The sequence below is a fragment of the Schistocerca cancellata genome, chromosome 1 (assembly GCF_023864275.1).
Source record: "Schistocerca cancellata isolate TAMUIC-IGC-003103 chromosome 1, iqSchCanc2.1, whole genome shotgun sequence".
Classification (NCBI taxonomy): Eukaryota; Metazoa; Arthropoda; class Insecta; order Orthoptera; family Acrididae; genus Schistocerca; species Schistocerca cancellata.
The window spans coordinates 538718831-538734010 of NC_064626.1; the positions used below are offsets into that span (position 1 = coordinate 538718831).

General features: G+C 36.9%; 2 protein-coding genes across 8 annotated transcripts in view; both read right to left on the reverse strand.

The window, feature by feature from the left end:
• Positions 1-7792, reverse strand: part of LOC126179795 (ras GTPase-activating protein-binding protein 2) — a 161207-nt gene extending 153415 nt beyond the window's left edge. Inside the window, exons 1-2 of one of the 2 annotated variants that reach the window (XM_049924641.1) lie at positions 7334-7792; positions 7040-7236 (exon numbers count right to left, since the gene is read on the reverse strand). In XM_049924641.1, coding sequence (XP_049780598.1) covers positions 7040-7137 — 98 coding nt within the window. In that variant the 5' untranslated portion in view covers positions 7138-7236; positions 7334-7792. The remainder of the gene's footprint in view (positions 1-7039; positions 7237-7333) is intronic. The other variant, XM_049924640.1, reaches the window with a different exon arrangement.
• Positions 7793-8307: 515 nt separating this feature from the next.
• Positions 8308-14884, reverse strand: LOC126179821 (RNA-binding protein squid). Of its 6 annotated transcripts, none has more exons than XM_049924643.1 (11): positions 14617-14884; positions 12584-12624; positions 12384-12511; positions 12074-12220; positions 11864-11995; positions 11318-11432; positions 11044-11118; positions 10871-10966; positions 10550-10618; positions 8863-8977; positions 8308-8646 (listed from the first exon to the last, which is right to left on the reverse strand). In XM_049924643.1, the coding sequence occupies exons 1-10, from the start codon at positions 14814-14816 to the stop codon at positions 8901-8903; spliced, it is 1080 nt and encodes a 359-aa protein (XP_049780600.1). In that variant the 5' UTR covers positions 14817-14884; the 3' UTR covers positions 8308-8646; positions 8863-8900. The 6 variants fall into 6 exon arrangements, with proteins under 6 accessions (XP_049780600.1, XP_049780599.1, XP_049780601.1 ...); XM_049924642.1 differs by having other exon boundaries at positions 8308-8649; XM_049924644.1 differs by having other exon boundaries at positions 8308-8649; positions 11339-11432; positions 14617-14883.
• Between the last annotated feature and the right edge of the window lie 296 nt (positions 14885-15180).

Consider the following 15180-nt stretch of genomic DNA (forward strand, 5'->3'; position numbering starts at 1 on the left):
AAATGGCTCTGAGCACTATGGGACTTAACAGCAATGGTCATCAGTCCCCTAGAACTTAGAACTACTTAAACCTAACTAACCTAAGGACAGCACACAACACCCAGCCATCACGAGGCAGAGAAAATCCCTGACCCCACCAGGTGCAGATATGGAAATGCAGATATGGAAAGGTGTCCGAAAAGGTTGCACACTATCCTCGGTTATCTTTAACGTATACATTGAAGAGGTGCTGAAAAAAGTAAGGGAAAATTCACAGACAGGTGTAGTAATTCATGGCCAACGAATAGATGTGATAAGATATGCCGATGATATAGCTGTCCTGGCTGAAAGTGAAGAAGATCTTGTAGTCCTACTGAATTGAATGGATAAAGTTATGGGTGAAGAATATAATATGAGAATTAATAAAGCAAAAACAAAAGTAATGGCATGCGACAAAGAAGATCAAGTGAAAGTCCAAGTTCATGTAGGCAATGAACTGCTTGAACAAGCTGATAAATTTACTTATCTGGTCAGTAATATTACCAGGGATGGAAGGAGCAAGGCAGAAGTGAGAAGTAGAATAGCTCAAGCAAAGGCTGCTTTTAACATGAAGAAAAACATTTTAACATCTAAGAGCATCAGCCCTGAAATCAGGAAAAGATTTTTGAAATCATATGTGTGGAGTGTGGCACGCTATGGGTGTGAAACATGGACTCTCGGGACAGAGGAAGACCAGAAGCTAAATTCTTTTGAAATGTGGTGCTATAGACGCATGCTCAAAATAAAATGTATCGACAAGGTCACAAACGAAGTGGTTCTGGAAAGAGCAGGTGAGAAGAGAAGCTTCTGGAGTTTCATTGTTAAAAGAAGAGTGCAATTTACAGGCCATCTATTAAGACATAAAGGGCTCCTGAGGGATATGTCGAGGGAAAAAGACCAAGAGGAAGACCACGACTGAGGTACATGGATCAAATCATGAAAGATGTGGGATGTAACACCTATAAAGAAATGAAGAGAAAAGCTGAAAGACTCTCAGAATGGAGACAAGCTGCCACTGTAGCTGTTGCAAACCAATCCTTGGATTGACCACTACAGAAGAAGAAGAAGAAGAAGAAGAAGAAGAAGCTGCAGAACACACGTAGTACTCAAAATGACTTACACTGCAAGCACAATGGTGATGTTTCTAACAGTACAGCTTGAAGTTTGGAAGACAGTATGACAATTAAAAAATAAGAAGTCAGTGGGCATAGGTGAGATTCCTGTCTGTTCTGAAGGCAAGCGTAGATAGCATACAAGCCCCAATAACAAGCATAATAAATTAATCTTTTAATTCAGATGTTTTCCCAGAATATCAAGAGAATGCATTAGTGGTGCCCTTGCTCAGGAAAGGTAATGCAGAAAGCAATGAAAACTACACACCAGTCTCACTGCTGTCTTCATTCTCAAAAATAATTGAGACACTCATGAAAGATGCGGAAGAAGTACAATATTGGCCACTGCAGAATTCGCTGGCACTTTAAGCTCTTTATAGGGATAATTGTTTTACAAGCATTTTCTTAAACATATCCAAGGGTTTTTACACTGTTTATCATAAAATTCTACTGAGCAACCTAGAAGTGCCAAGTAGATGCAGTAGATAGAATAGGGACAGTGAAAGAGTGGTTTCAGCCTTACTTGGAAAAAAAGGTGAAAAGGTGGAGATTGTTCACATGTCTGCTGATGATAATTTTTAATAAACAATTGTCAGACCAAAAATATATAAACATTAGGGTTCCTTAGGGTAGTGTATTGTGTACAATTCTGTTTTTAATACATATCCGTGACTTTCCAGACAGTGTAAGACATGGAGAAAAAGCTCTCTTTGCCAATAACAGCAACATCATAGTCATTGTTAAAACATCAGAACTCTTATCAGAGATAGCAAACAAAACCCTGAAGAATGTTTACAATTGGGCACTATGTAGTACATTAACGTTAAACATAAAGAAAGCTAACAGCCTGCATTTCATCATAAAAATAGAAAGGAACTGTGTCACTTTAAGTGTAGCAAATACAAATTTTTACAGTCAAACATTGTTAGCTAAAACAGTTAAAACAAAAATATTGGCAAACACGATGTGAGCAGCATGCTACACTCTTGCGATGTTAGCACCAATTCGTAACAATGTCTTGGAGTGACATACTATGCCTACAAACATTCTATTTCTTGGCAATGGGACTCCCTTCTAGAAATTGTAGGCACAAAACATGAACACAGTTTTTAAACTGAAGAAAGGATCATAACAATAACAACAAAGTAGTGGTCGGGGTCTCACATAAGAGCTATTTAAAAAATTAGGTATCCTTACTGCACCAAATGAGTACATACACCATTCTGTGGCATCTGGCAAGATATTAATAAATACTGCACTAATAGTTATATTCATAATCACGGAACAAGAGCTCGTTTGAAATTACATTTACCCTCAAAAAAACAAACAAAACCACAAGAGTATTTTATATTGGGGATAAAATTGTATAATTGCAAAAGGAAGTGAGAAAGTTTAATGAAACATTTATTTACATATGCAGCTAGAAAGTTCTTCACAAGTAATGCATATCACTGAATTCAAGATTACTTAGAGGACCCAAGAATAGTGGGTAGAAATGAAAGAGGCTACTACAGAACCTTGTCACACCTGTCCTATCTGCATAGGCTACCAGCCCTATACTTTTAAAGCATAGCATGTATGCTATGTTTTATATTTTGGCCTATTAATTGGCACTGTATTATCTTGAGAAAACCTATATCACTGTGAAACCATCTTTGGATGAATAAAGACAACTAAAACAAAAAAGAAATAAAATCTATACCAGAACATTGATCATGGAAAAGATAAAGACTGGTTAATAACAGCACACAAAAACAGGGATTAATCAGTCTTGCACTTAATTTATAAATAAAATGGCCGAGGCAGTAACAGCACCAACCACTGACTAACCAAACTATTTTAATTACAATAGCGCCCACAGCCAAATCAGATATTCGGAATGGTAACTTCTGCCACATTGATTCGATTAAATATTCCTTAAATTTCCACTGACACCTCCAGTTCACCAGTATATCGCAAAAACGATTTCAATGACAGATTTGTTTAACCTTGCATTGTAATTTTGGCTGTATAAAACAACATGCCATAACAAAAATTCCTATGGTTATGGCATATATCTATTGAACTCAGTTATGACAACTTTACTCATATCAGAAATTTGACACAAACATGCTTTGAGTCATTTCTTCAAAACACACAAGTCAGTCTGCTGCTCTTTCTTTCAGTACTTGATTACCAGCCGCAAAACAAGTTAGAAGCAGCACTGCCTTTGCAGTAAATGTTTAAACTCTGCATATGGCTGTATGACAGATGTGGGCAAATAATTATCTTGGAGTCAATAACTACTGATCAACAAGGACATCAATACCTTTTTCACAGTTTTGAACAAGTGAATTTACTCATAAATGGAGTAAAGTATCTGTAATATCTGATAGACTCCAAACCGATTCTTCTGAGCATGGGCTCTCCAAAACAGGTTAAAATCATTTGAGACATCAATATATTCCAGCACAATGATTTAGGCCCTTATGTGGAGTACTGTGAATTGTCCAGAGATGATCATTTGTTAATCACACACAATAACATAACTACTCTGAAGGACAGATCATAGCAAATATAATTTTGGATTTGTTTTTGTGTTTTTCCACTAGAAATAACAGAGTATTGGGTCCTTATAACCTTAATTACAGAGTAGGGGAAAGTCCATTATCAGTCATACAAGATTTGACTGTTGTTAATACACTTTCCAAGGTTTTGCCAGGTCATGTGTTTACACATGTCAGGACATTTGAATATCACTTTATTTAACAAGGGTTACATTAAGATGATGAATAGCTTGTGATAGTATTTTTTACTTGCAGCCTATCACAAATATATCTTACAGAACAAAGTTCAAGTTAGGATTTTCTTTCCCAATGGTTCCTAAACGATTAGCATATTGTTTGCATAAAATTCCCCACACTGAATGCAGAAACAGCAAGAATTTAAAAAATCTTCCCCTCTAGTTCTAGATAAACTGAAGACTCAACCTAACCCACAACACTGGCTATTCTACAGATCAATACGTCAACACCAGTTAAGATTACTTACTCACATTCATCAACTTTGCCAAGAAACAAAAACCTATCAACTTTCAACCTAACCAAGACTTCAGGCTAGGTCCCAGATCAGTCCATCACATCTTACAATTTACTCTCTTTCTGTTGAAACACGATGACTTCAACACAACACCATTATCACATTACGGGACAAACCTGACATCCAGAACAGGCAGCTCCAGTTGACCCATAGTTTCAACTCTTATTTAAGTGCAACAGAAAAAAAGTGTTCTATGTCATTAGGCAAGTTTTAACATACCATTTATGCCATGTATACAGAGTGTTAATGACCCTAAATTGTGTTGGCCCTTTTCTTTTCCGGCCAATTCAGAGGAACCATTAAAGCAATCAATACATCCTTTTTAAGCATGGGCCAACTGAAGAGAAAAATTATTACAATCTGTCACATTCATCACAATTACTTGTGTTTTAATACTAAAGAGCATTGTCAATAAAATTCTTCTGGGTTTGGGATCGCATTGTCAGCTATAAAACTCTGACATTTTGGTGACTATTGCAAGAAACCTTCCTCAGGGTGGATTCTTGCAACAGTCGCCAAGATGTTTGAATAAACACAATACACCCTGAGAAAGACATCTTGCAAAAGTCACCAAAACGCCGGAACTTTTAATAGTTGAACATTCGTTCCCACACTCAGAAGAATTTTATTGACTGTGACAATGAACGTGGAAGCCCATGTTTACGATAAAGACAATTGTTCTTGCATATTGCAATCCTCAAAAGTACTAAGGTCACATATTAGAAACATGCTACTCAGTTAAATCTGAACACTGAGAACAAGGAATTTACAAGTCAACATCTTTAAGTTAGATATTAGAATTTCAGTTTTTGTTTTAATTTAGTATCCTCATACCTACACACCATTTATATAATTCAGTTTTGGCGAAGGAACCAATCTTAAATACAAACAATAATTACATTGTTTGCATTGAAACCGAAAATGAATTATTTAAAACAGTCAATGAGGCAGTAAAACCCAACTACGATCAAACTAAAATGGACTTCACTAATGTCCTCAGAACTATGAAATTCATTACAGATACTCATCAGTCTAGAACACAGACAACAAAAGTGTTTACGACTCAATGATAACCGTAGTAGAAATTTCTGTAATTATCTGAATATGGGAAATAAGACCACATAATACCAAGTATCTGTAATACATTCATTTAGTGTCAAAAAGTGGTTTTTAAAAGATAAAATTTACTAATAATCATCAATGTTTTTCTTTAATTTGCAAGATAAGAACCTTTTTAAATCAAATTACAATTATTTTTGCCTTTTGTCTTCATTTGATTAAATTTATCTTTTCTCACAAAGCTTCATGGAAGCCCCTTCCCTGAACACCAGGAGAAAAAAATATTTAAAAAATATCAAAACCACAAATGACACACAAGATATAAATGAAATGAGACATAATACACAAGTGCAAAATGTAACGCAACAATGTAGAAACTTTATGCACACATGAGACTTGAAGTTTGCAGGAATTTAGGAAAATCAGCAGCCAACTGCAACCAGTTTTGAACCAATGCTCATGCAACTACAGACGGAACGAATTACGCAGATGCACTGTTGAAATATTGTTTCTGTGGTGCAGATATATAACTGTTTTGAATTATTGTTCTGCAGAACCAAAACTAATAGAGAGGGAGGATGAAGTCCCAGTAACCAAATAGGTTGCACTTAGTTGGGGATCAGTACCTTTTTAAAAGACAATACTGTGTGGCTAAGGACTAACTATTGTGTTAAGGAACTTACTTTGTTGATGATCAAGCAGCCAGTAAACGTAAAGTTTTTTAAACATCAGACATGAAACCATATTGTGTATGACACTGGAACATGACACTTATCTATTTATTATACACGGTTATGTCTAGCTCCCTCCAATCTTCAAACCTCCACAATGTTTCGGCAATTTTTAAGTGGCACAACTATCTACCAAGTTAGTGTGTTGTTTATTTCAAATGGCAAATCTGCTATCAATTAACCAAATATATAATTAGAAGAAAGTCTCAGAGGTGAGGGCACTGATCACATGGAAACATATGAGCTTCTGCTTAAAATGTAGCATCAAAAATGTGGTACACACTTCACCTCCAAATACATGAACTACATCATTTACAAAAGACACCTATTTCAGTTTCAATATAACAAAAAGGTTCCTTTTCCATTCAATACAAAGACTCCAACATTAACAGGATTCTTAATTAAAGTACCAAGGCTTCGCAGATACATCAGTGCAACATTTATTTAACCCTCAATAATAAAAGATTTGTCACAAAACAAGGATAGACAACCCAGTTTTGTGCGTCCAAATTGCAGTACCGACAACAACTATTTCTGTACATATCTCTAAACTACACAGTTTGCTAGTTTATCAGTAAATCCACACTTTACTGTGAGGCACATGTTCAATCACTAGTTACGAACATGGTTGGAATACTACAAACAACCAGACGCTGGCACTTCAAAACAGACGCCCAGTATTATCAATCATTCCCAAGCACAAAATTCTGCGTTTAGCAGTTGCAGAAATACGAAGAAGACGGCATAAACGGATTTATTTGAAGATCTACGTGAAGTCAGTGGGTTTACTAGTATGGAAAATGGGCTACTCTCTATTTCATTTAAAATTTCAATGACAGGCACAAATATCTTGAATACGAACAGCTTCTATTTATGGCAAAGCTGTTATTACCTAGTTTAACCACTAGAACCGTAAGTCGTGGATACTGCTTACACTGACCCCACGAAGTCTTCAATAACAACATACCTGTGGGTTGACGATTCTTTTGCGCTAACAACCAATAGTTTAGAATGCTTTGTATTGCTGGAACATTATCTTACCTATGAAGATGTGCTGGTGCTTTATTAAGCAATGTGTAGTACTGCCGCACGAACTCACGGCCTACGCATTGAGGACTTGGGGCGGCTTCCATGACCATTTCCCAACTGATGTCTGTGTTCACCGTGCAGTAAACAGAAAACTAAATCACGTAGACGGTTTATATGCCGCAAATTCTAATAACTCTGCAAACGGATTCCTGCGAACAAGCACAATGTAAAACATTTGAACTTCTTCGATCATTGAACATATCGCGGCTTACGAATACAGAGGATTTATAATATAATATGACATACAGGTTAACACAAACTGTAAGTTCTTCGAAGCTCGCTATAGTTCGAATTGACTGTTTCTTATGTCAAAGAATAAAACACACCCGACTGCAACAACGTAACCTATCAAACTACTTCGATGGTCAGAGACGGAACAATAGAACGCATGGGCACGGCATGGCGGTTGGCGGGTAAAGAATATATACACAGCACATCAAGGCTTCGTAAAGCGGAGCTTCAAAGAAATACTACTCTCCCTACTGAAAAGTAGCCAACAAGGCAGTGAAATGGCCGCGTTCAAATTGCTTACCTAAATCACCGAATTGCATATACACTAACACATTTTCATGTTCAGATCAAACAATGTTATAAAAACTCCTATATGACCACAATTTGATATAAATACTCAACAGCGTGAATACCAATCCCTCATCAAAATTATGCTCTAATGCTTGTTCATGCACAGATGCGTGCTGGCTATGCGGTATTGCAACATAAAATGTGATCCCTGCCCGAGCCTGTGTAGCCCCCGTATAACTAACAGCGCCATCTGCACGTTATAGTTCGTGTGACCTTCAAACCATTTCCAAATATATAATTTAGTTTACTCGATTATGCAGGCCGTATGAGAAGCATACGACATTTTCCTTGTACTACTTCCATTTCTCCCTTTAAAAGACCGTATAATAAGCTTTCTGCGGACTCTCATTCTTACTTTATTAAGGACCATATGCTTTAATTACCTTTAAAGTAGCATTTCATTCCATACTTTTATAACATTGCTTCACTTACCCTCATAGTAACATTTCATTTCGTTTCTGACTTCTATCAGCAATATAACCAAGTGCTTCACTACAATTCACTTCCTTTCCATTTTCAATTTTTAGACAGCCTTTAAGCTATTTTCTTTCATCATTTTAGAATTTTTTTATTGAGTATTTAATTTGAGATTGAAGGGAAGGATAGGGCTTAGGATTCGTAACTAAAAAATGGTCAACTTTTGTACATAAATTTTCTTTATTCAGACAGTTGCTGTCCATACTCAAAAAGAATTAGACCCATCAAATGACAGGTAACATAAAAAATCTTCCACATAATGAATTAAAATTTGTCCAATTCTAAATGGTGACAACACTGACAATACAAGGGCTATTGTTATGAAATGTTTCGTACAAAGTTCAAATTAAATACATTAACACATCTGGTGTTCTTTTATTAAAAAACTGCACTTATACACACAAGTCCATTCACTTTCACACATGCTTTCACTGCACTGCTGCAGAGCTTCTCATGGAATGATGTAAAATGAAGATGAGACCACATACAGGACTAATCTGCTGCTGAAAAAACAAAAAGAAATAATTAGTACTGAGAATTACAATACAGGCAGTGGTTTAAATGTCATGATTCAGAAAATTCTTAGGTATGATAAAACTACTAATGCAGATATCACTACATCAAAGGCTGACATGAAATTCTAGTATCTTTTCGAATCAAGGTATAGAGGGAGCAAAATAAACTACCAAACTAAACATTACTGCACTTTTACTTACCAAGACAAACACAAGACACACAAGTGTGAGCGAGCGATTTAATAGGGCTGGTGTCTCTGTGTCTGGCGGCTCCCACCCCTCTGCTTCCCACCACTGTAACCACCACCTGTACTGCCTGCAACAATCAAACCCCAAACCTGTTACTTACCCTCCCATATAACCCTGCAATTGAGCTGCACATCAAATCTACACTACAAACAATATTCCCAAAATTTAGAATAGCACACTCAATTGCAAGTTATTGCTCTTAAAATCATACTAAAATGATAAATGTAAAATACTTATTTCAGATAAAGCAGTAATGTAAACTTGAAGTGGTGCAGGTCACTTAAAGTGTCCATCAGAAACTAAAATATCTAGCATACTGTACAGGAAAACTAAGCCTACATCTGAAAGCAAGCATAACAGGCATTCTAATTTTACTAGCAGAAGTGGGGTGAGTTGCCAGAGGCCACAATAGGCTTTTGCTGACACCATTTTTTTTTTTTTTTTTTTTTGGTAAGTTCACTTTGCATCCCCCTTACCCAGCAACCAAATTATAAAATAAGCATGAAGCTGCTGCTACCCTGACAAGTAGATCCAATCCACAAACAAATTCTATTTTACCTACTCAAGTCTTTCAGAAGACTACACCGGAAGTAGGTAAAATTTTTCAGGGTCAAGGTAAAACTCCAGCAGCAGCACACTTATGTTAGTTCAAATCTACAAGCAACTTAGGCACATGCTTTGACATTTAAGACATGCACATGAGGCTTGTGCAACTACTAAGCAACTTACCTAACCACTTCATAATTTATTCAGGGTTTCATACTGACAATGATACAACGGCTTTCACTCTCAGCAATTTTGCACCACATTCCACACTACAAGAATAGTATTAGGCGAAAATTTAAAATGAAATGTGAAGGGTTGAATATGTATAGAAGAAACCAACAATCCAAACAACCAAGCATCCCAACAAGGATGACCTACATGTTATTCCAAACTCACTGATACATACCCAACCTCAGTTTATTAACAGCAAATAACATGAGAGCTCAACACCATAACATGTAGCCACTATGTGCAGTCATTAAATCAAAACAGTCCACAACATTAAAAAATCAAAATTTGCAATATGAGCACTTTATAAGGCTTCTTAGATTGAAAAGTTCCGAATTTTGCATTCAGTCATCTTGTTCAACAACTTATGTAACAATAGCATAGTATCTTCCATATATTTGTATTAGACTCAAGTTTAATATTTGACAGCACTCCTTACACAACGCCACACTGAAGATAAACACTATACAGATTTCTAAACAGTTCACATGCCATTGTATGTCCAGCAGTAATTTACTGACCTATCATAACAGCTGTTAAGCATTGATATATTTTGAAGCATAAATACCAAAGGCAATTATACCAAACCCTTTCCAATAGGAGTATTTAGAACTGTTCCTAATGTGAATAGTAAAGTTTACCCAGAGGAGTTTTAACAGCTAACTATTTTAACAGCAATCTGATCCTGCAACTACTTGCATATACAATCTACAAATACCAAGCAGAAAAAGCAAATTTCTTGCACAATCCACAACTTTTACGTCGCAAGCTACTGTTAAAAACAGTATTAATGCATGAACATTTTACACAAGGTGTGATCGAGGGAGGATTTACTCAAATCAAATCAGTTGTCAATTCTGAATACCTTTCCCACGTCCACCACCTCTTCCACCACTGTATCCGCCATCATAACTATTTCCATATCCTCCGTAGTCTGGAGTGGAAAGAATCACATTAACGACATCTAAGAATTAGACCTTTAAAAATGTCTAGACAAGAAACATTACCGACTGACTTTCCCAAAAGCAAGATGTATTAATTATTGCAAGATTTATGCCACAGCCGTAATCCACAACATGCACCCATACTATGTTTAATGTTTGAAAGTAACTCCAACAGAACTTAATTCCCAAAAGAGCAACAAGCAATATATAACAAGCAGACAAATTTCTGGTAAGAAAGTTACCATAGTTTCCATAGCCAGAATAAGGTGTGTAATCATATCCTCCATATCCACCATAATTTCCGTATCCACTTCCATAATAATCATACCCGCCATATCCTGCAAAAGAGGAGTTTCAAGTAAAATACAGTCACACCTCTGGCTGTTCTGGTTAGAACACCATTATTTGTACCTACCTCCATAGCCTCCTTGGTCATATCCACCGTAACCTCCATAACCTCCCTGGTTACCCCAGCCTTGACTACCATAACCTGGGAAATAAATAGATTTAATTGAAGTCATCAGCAAATACTGCAAATTCAAAGAAGCAGAAAACAAGGTAAAGGGGAACATCTAGCTACAAGAAAAATGGAGTCATCAGCAAGTAATTAAATCACGGAACTCATCGGTGTCCTAAGGTATATCATCACAACTCCAGCAAAAATTTGAGAAACCACATGTTCCCCTTACCTCCAACCTGAGCTCCCCTACCTCCTCTGCCTCTTCCACGGCCACCTCTTCCGCCTCTACCGCCACGGACTCCACCCATGCCATCTGGTTTTGGTGTTGCTTTTTTAACATCCACCTAAAAAAATTACAAGAGTAAAGCACATTTTCTCAGGTATCCAGCACAAATTTATTCAAGGGCAATTTTCCCCACCCTATCTAACTTAGTAATCAGCCAAACCACAATGAGCGGACTTCAGGCATTCACTATTTCCCAGTGTGTATTACATTCTTAAGTATACAGTAAAGAACAATTCCCTATACTTTTCAACACAATTGAGAGGCAAATATATACAAAGCTAACTCACCTCAGTACTCAAGGTTTTGATCACATGTGGTGCGACATTTATGTTCTTTTATTACTAGTAGTTCTGCAGTGTCAAAGTGTAGTGCACAGTTTAAAAAGCCAAAATCAACCTAACCTATAACAGCCTTAGTGGTAAATGAAGTGTCAGAATAAAAATGTCCTATGTTATGCATTTTAAGTTACATGAAATAATGAATACATACCTCTTTTCCATTTATGCTCTGCTTAGGAGATTTTAACAATTCTTGTACAACTTGTTCAGATTCAAAAGTGATAAAGCAGAAACCTTTTCGCTGGTTCTTTGTCTTGTCAAATGGCATCTCTACCTCTACTATCTGGAAAGGAAACATTGTTTAGAATACTGCAAACAAACTAAATACAGTAAAATATTAAACATGGAAACAATAGCTTACTGTTCCATATTGTGCAAAGTAGTTCTTTATGTCATCATCTGACAGCTCTGGAACCAGGCCACCAACAAAAATCTTCCCATGCCTGGCCTTTGCCTTTTTTGGGTCAACTTTTTTGTTATTTATTATGTGGTCCCCTGCACTCAATACCTGCAATGAGAAACAACTTTTCAGGTATGTACAAAGTTTGATACATAAAACATAGAATAAACAAACATCAGAGGCCAAAGTGACATCACGTAAGTCAGTAGCAGAACTGACAATAGTTATCATCATTCACTGAAACATAATAGTATACAGTTTACATTCATACCTTGTCAATTGATTCTGCCTGTGAGAAAACAATGAAGGCAAACCCTCTTGACCTACCAGTGCTTGGGTCAGTCTTTACATTAATACTCTCAATCTCACCATATGTTTGGAAGTGTTCCCTAAGTTCCTCTGCAAACAAAAAGATGGTTTAGTGAAAACCCAAAGCAATTACACATAATATTGGTTTGGTCATGTACTTACTGTCAGTTGTTTCCCAACTGAGGCCACCAACAAACAGTTTCCTGGAAAGAGAAAAAAATCAGTATTATGAATTATCAAACAAAAGCATTGTAATGCATGGCATTTACTCTCAAAGGAAAATCTTCGCCATGAACATTAAGTTGTACTTTACTGTGCACCCATTCAACTGCAGCAAACTGAACTGAACTGTAACTAAGTTCGTATGGCATCTGAAAATATTGATAAAATGTCTGTAACAACTTATAATGAAGGCTTGGGTGGCATGGCCGCAAATGCAACAGGTTAACATGAACAATTAAGTGAACTTGCAAATAGTACAGAAAAGATGAGAATGGTCATGTACTTTAATGTGGCCAATCAAACAAAAGCAAACAGCGTTAAGTTTGACCAGTATGGAAATCTGCACTTTACTAGTGACCACAAGAAAGTAACCCAGGAATAAATACCATGGGTCAGCAGGCTGCAGGCAGCAAACTTGCGTCTCGCCTTATGAGCGTGTGTGACCTGGAGGAAAGGAAGGCAGGTTAGTTCACAGAAATCTTCATACATCACGTTAATATCTAACCTGTCTGAGCAAGACTATAGTGAACGAACTACTCCATTGCTGGGAATCCAAATTTCTCAAGAGTCAGGAATCTGTAAGCAGTCTTCTGATCTAACTGTAAAACTAATTACAACATTTGAGCAAGATTTAATTCTCTTGAGAAGCCAACAATTAAGTTACTAGTTTTTCAAAAGCTAGAATCAAAATTAAATCTGAAAAAAAAGTAAAATCTGGTTTGATAAATCCATAAGCACAACATAGTTAGCACTAATTTACTCAATTACCAGTTCCAGTATAATTGCACTACATAAGCATCAATACTTTGAAAGGTAAAAATGTGCAATGTTTATGTGCAATGTTTACATATTTCAGGCTTTACAGTCCAAGACCCATGATAATGCAATGCGTTCAATTTGCAATCTCAACAAGCTGAAAATGTTTTTCACACGAAAGAGATTTGAAGACCTAAGCAGAAAAACTGTGCTTAATGCAGAATAGCGAAGTCTGCAACCGACAGATGTATAGCATAGGGGTACAAACAACAAAGGACTCCAATCTTAACAGGCATCCAATTATCCATTACTAAGCTCACAGTAGAAATGTTACCGTGAAAAGCACGTTTGGAACATGCCAAGAAATTGCGAATTTTTACCAGGTACTCTTACAGCTCATCATGATACCTAAAAAATTGGAGTTTTACACTTAATTCACCTCGAAATAGTGAAACACTGACCATCACGAAAAAGCTGAAAAATAATCAAGCAATACAAGAGCAATTAGTTTCTTACAAATGACCTCAACTATACACACACTTAAAATTTAAACTACCATGGATCTTGGAACGAAAGCACGAAATGTAACTGCACAAGTCCTTTAAGAGAAATATGAACAAACTTAACAGACACGTGCGCCACTTTACAATTGCAAAACATGCTGGAACTCGTATCTTAAAGAATTTTTGCAGTTGCTGAAATTTATATTTTTTTTCATAAAACTTAACATAATGAAAAGTTACAACTAATATCCACCCCACATGCATCCTCAAAAGCACCCATGCCGCTCCCTCTCCGAATGTAAATTACCAGCTATTTAGAACCAATTCAGTCATGCTCACAAATGCGTGACAGGAAAACATCCCCGCAAACTCAATTTCCTAGTTCAGCAGCCTAAGGAGTGAAAAAACAAAACTTCCAAATGTGCGCGCCAGCTACAACATGGCGCCTCCTTATCCGCAACCGCCATTACGGTTATTCAGCAACGGTAAGAAGCACGCGAGGCCGTCCTGTTCCACTTTTAGTACTAACGAAATAGCAATTACTCTCAAATTCAATTTCATTACACACTGACCTCTTAATTCAATATTTGCCCAACCCCTTCCCGTTGGAACAATAAAACCGAAGTTCAAACCGGAAAATTTCTTACGGCGACAAAAAAAATTTCCTGAAAGTTATGAAGAAAAGTTAAAAAGATTTAATTGTCATTGAATTACCTGTCATCGTCTCTTCCTGGTGCTTCCGCGCTACCGCTGTCTGCTGGCGCATCACCACCACCTCCGCCAGCCTCATTTGTTCCTTCTCCTTCACCATTAACTTGTTGCTGTTGCTGCTGTTCGTCAGACTGGAATTTCTGTTCACCACCGTCCTGCTGATACTCTCCATTTCCCATCTCATACTCCTGATTTTCAGCCATCTCTGATCTCTGATTTCCTCACACGTCTTCACTCTACGACCGCTGGAGTTGAAGAGACAAGCAGGAAGGAAAGCGTCGTAGGTCTAGTTATAATGTAGACTCGCCCAAGGCTTGCGTTGCGGTCACGTGTCTACGGCTATGGCTGTCCAGCGAACCTTACCGAGCTGTCGTGTTCTGTTAGGAAGGGTGAAAGTAGGTAACGATTTGCGGGAAAACTGGACCTTAAGGAATATTCCCGCTTAAGAATATCCGAAAAATTAGTTTATCTTTCATTTAGAAAATAGCTAATATTTTTGAAGAGACGACATTGTGTGTGGTTACGGCAAAAAAATGTGAACTCTTCCGCAAAGACACCTATTGCACT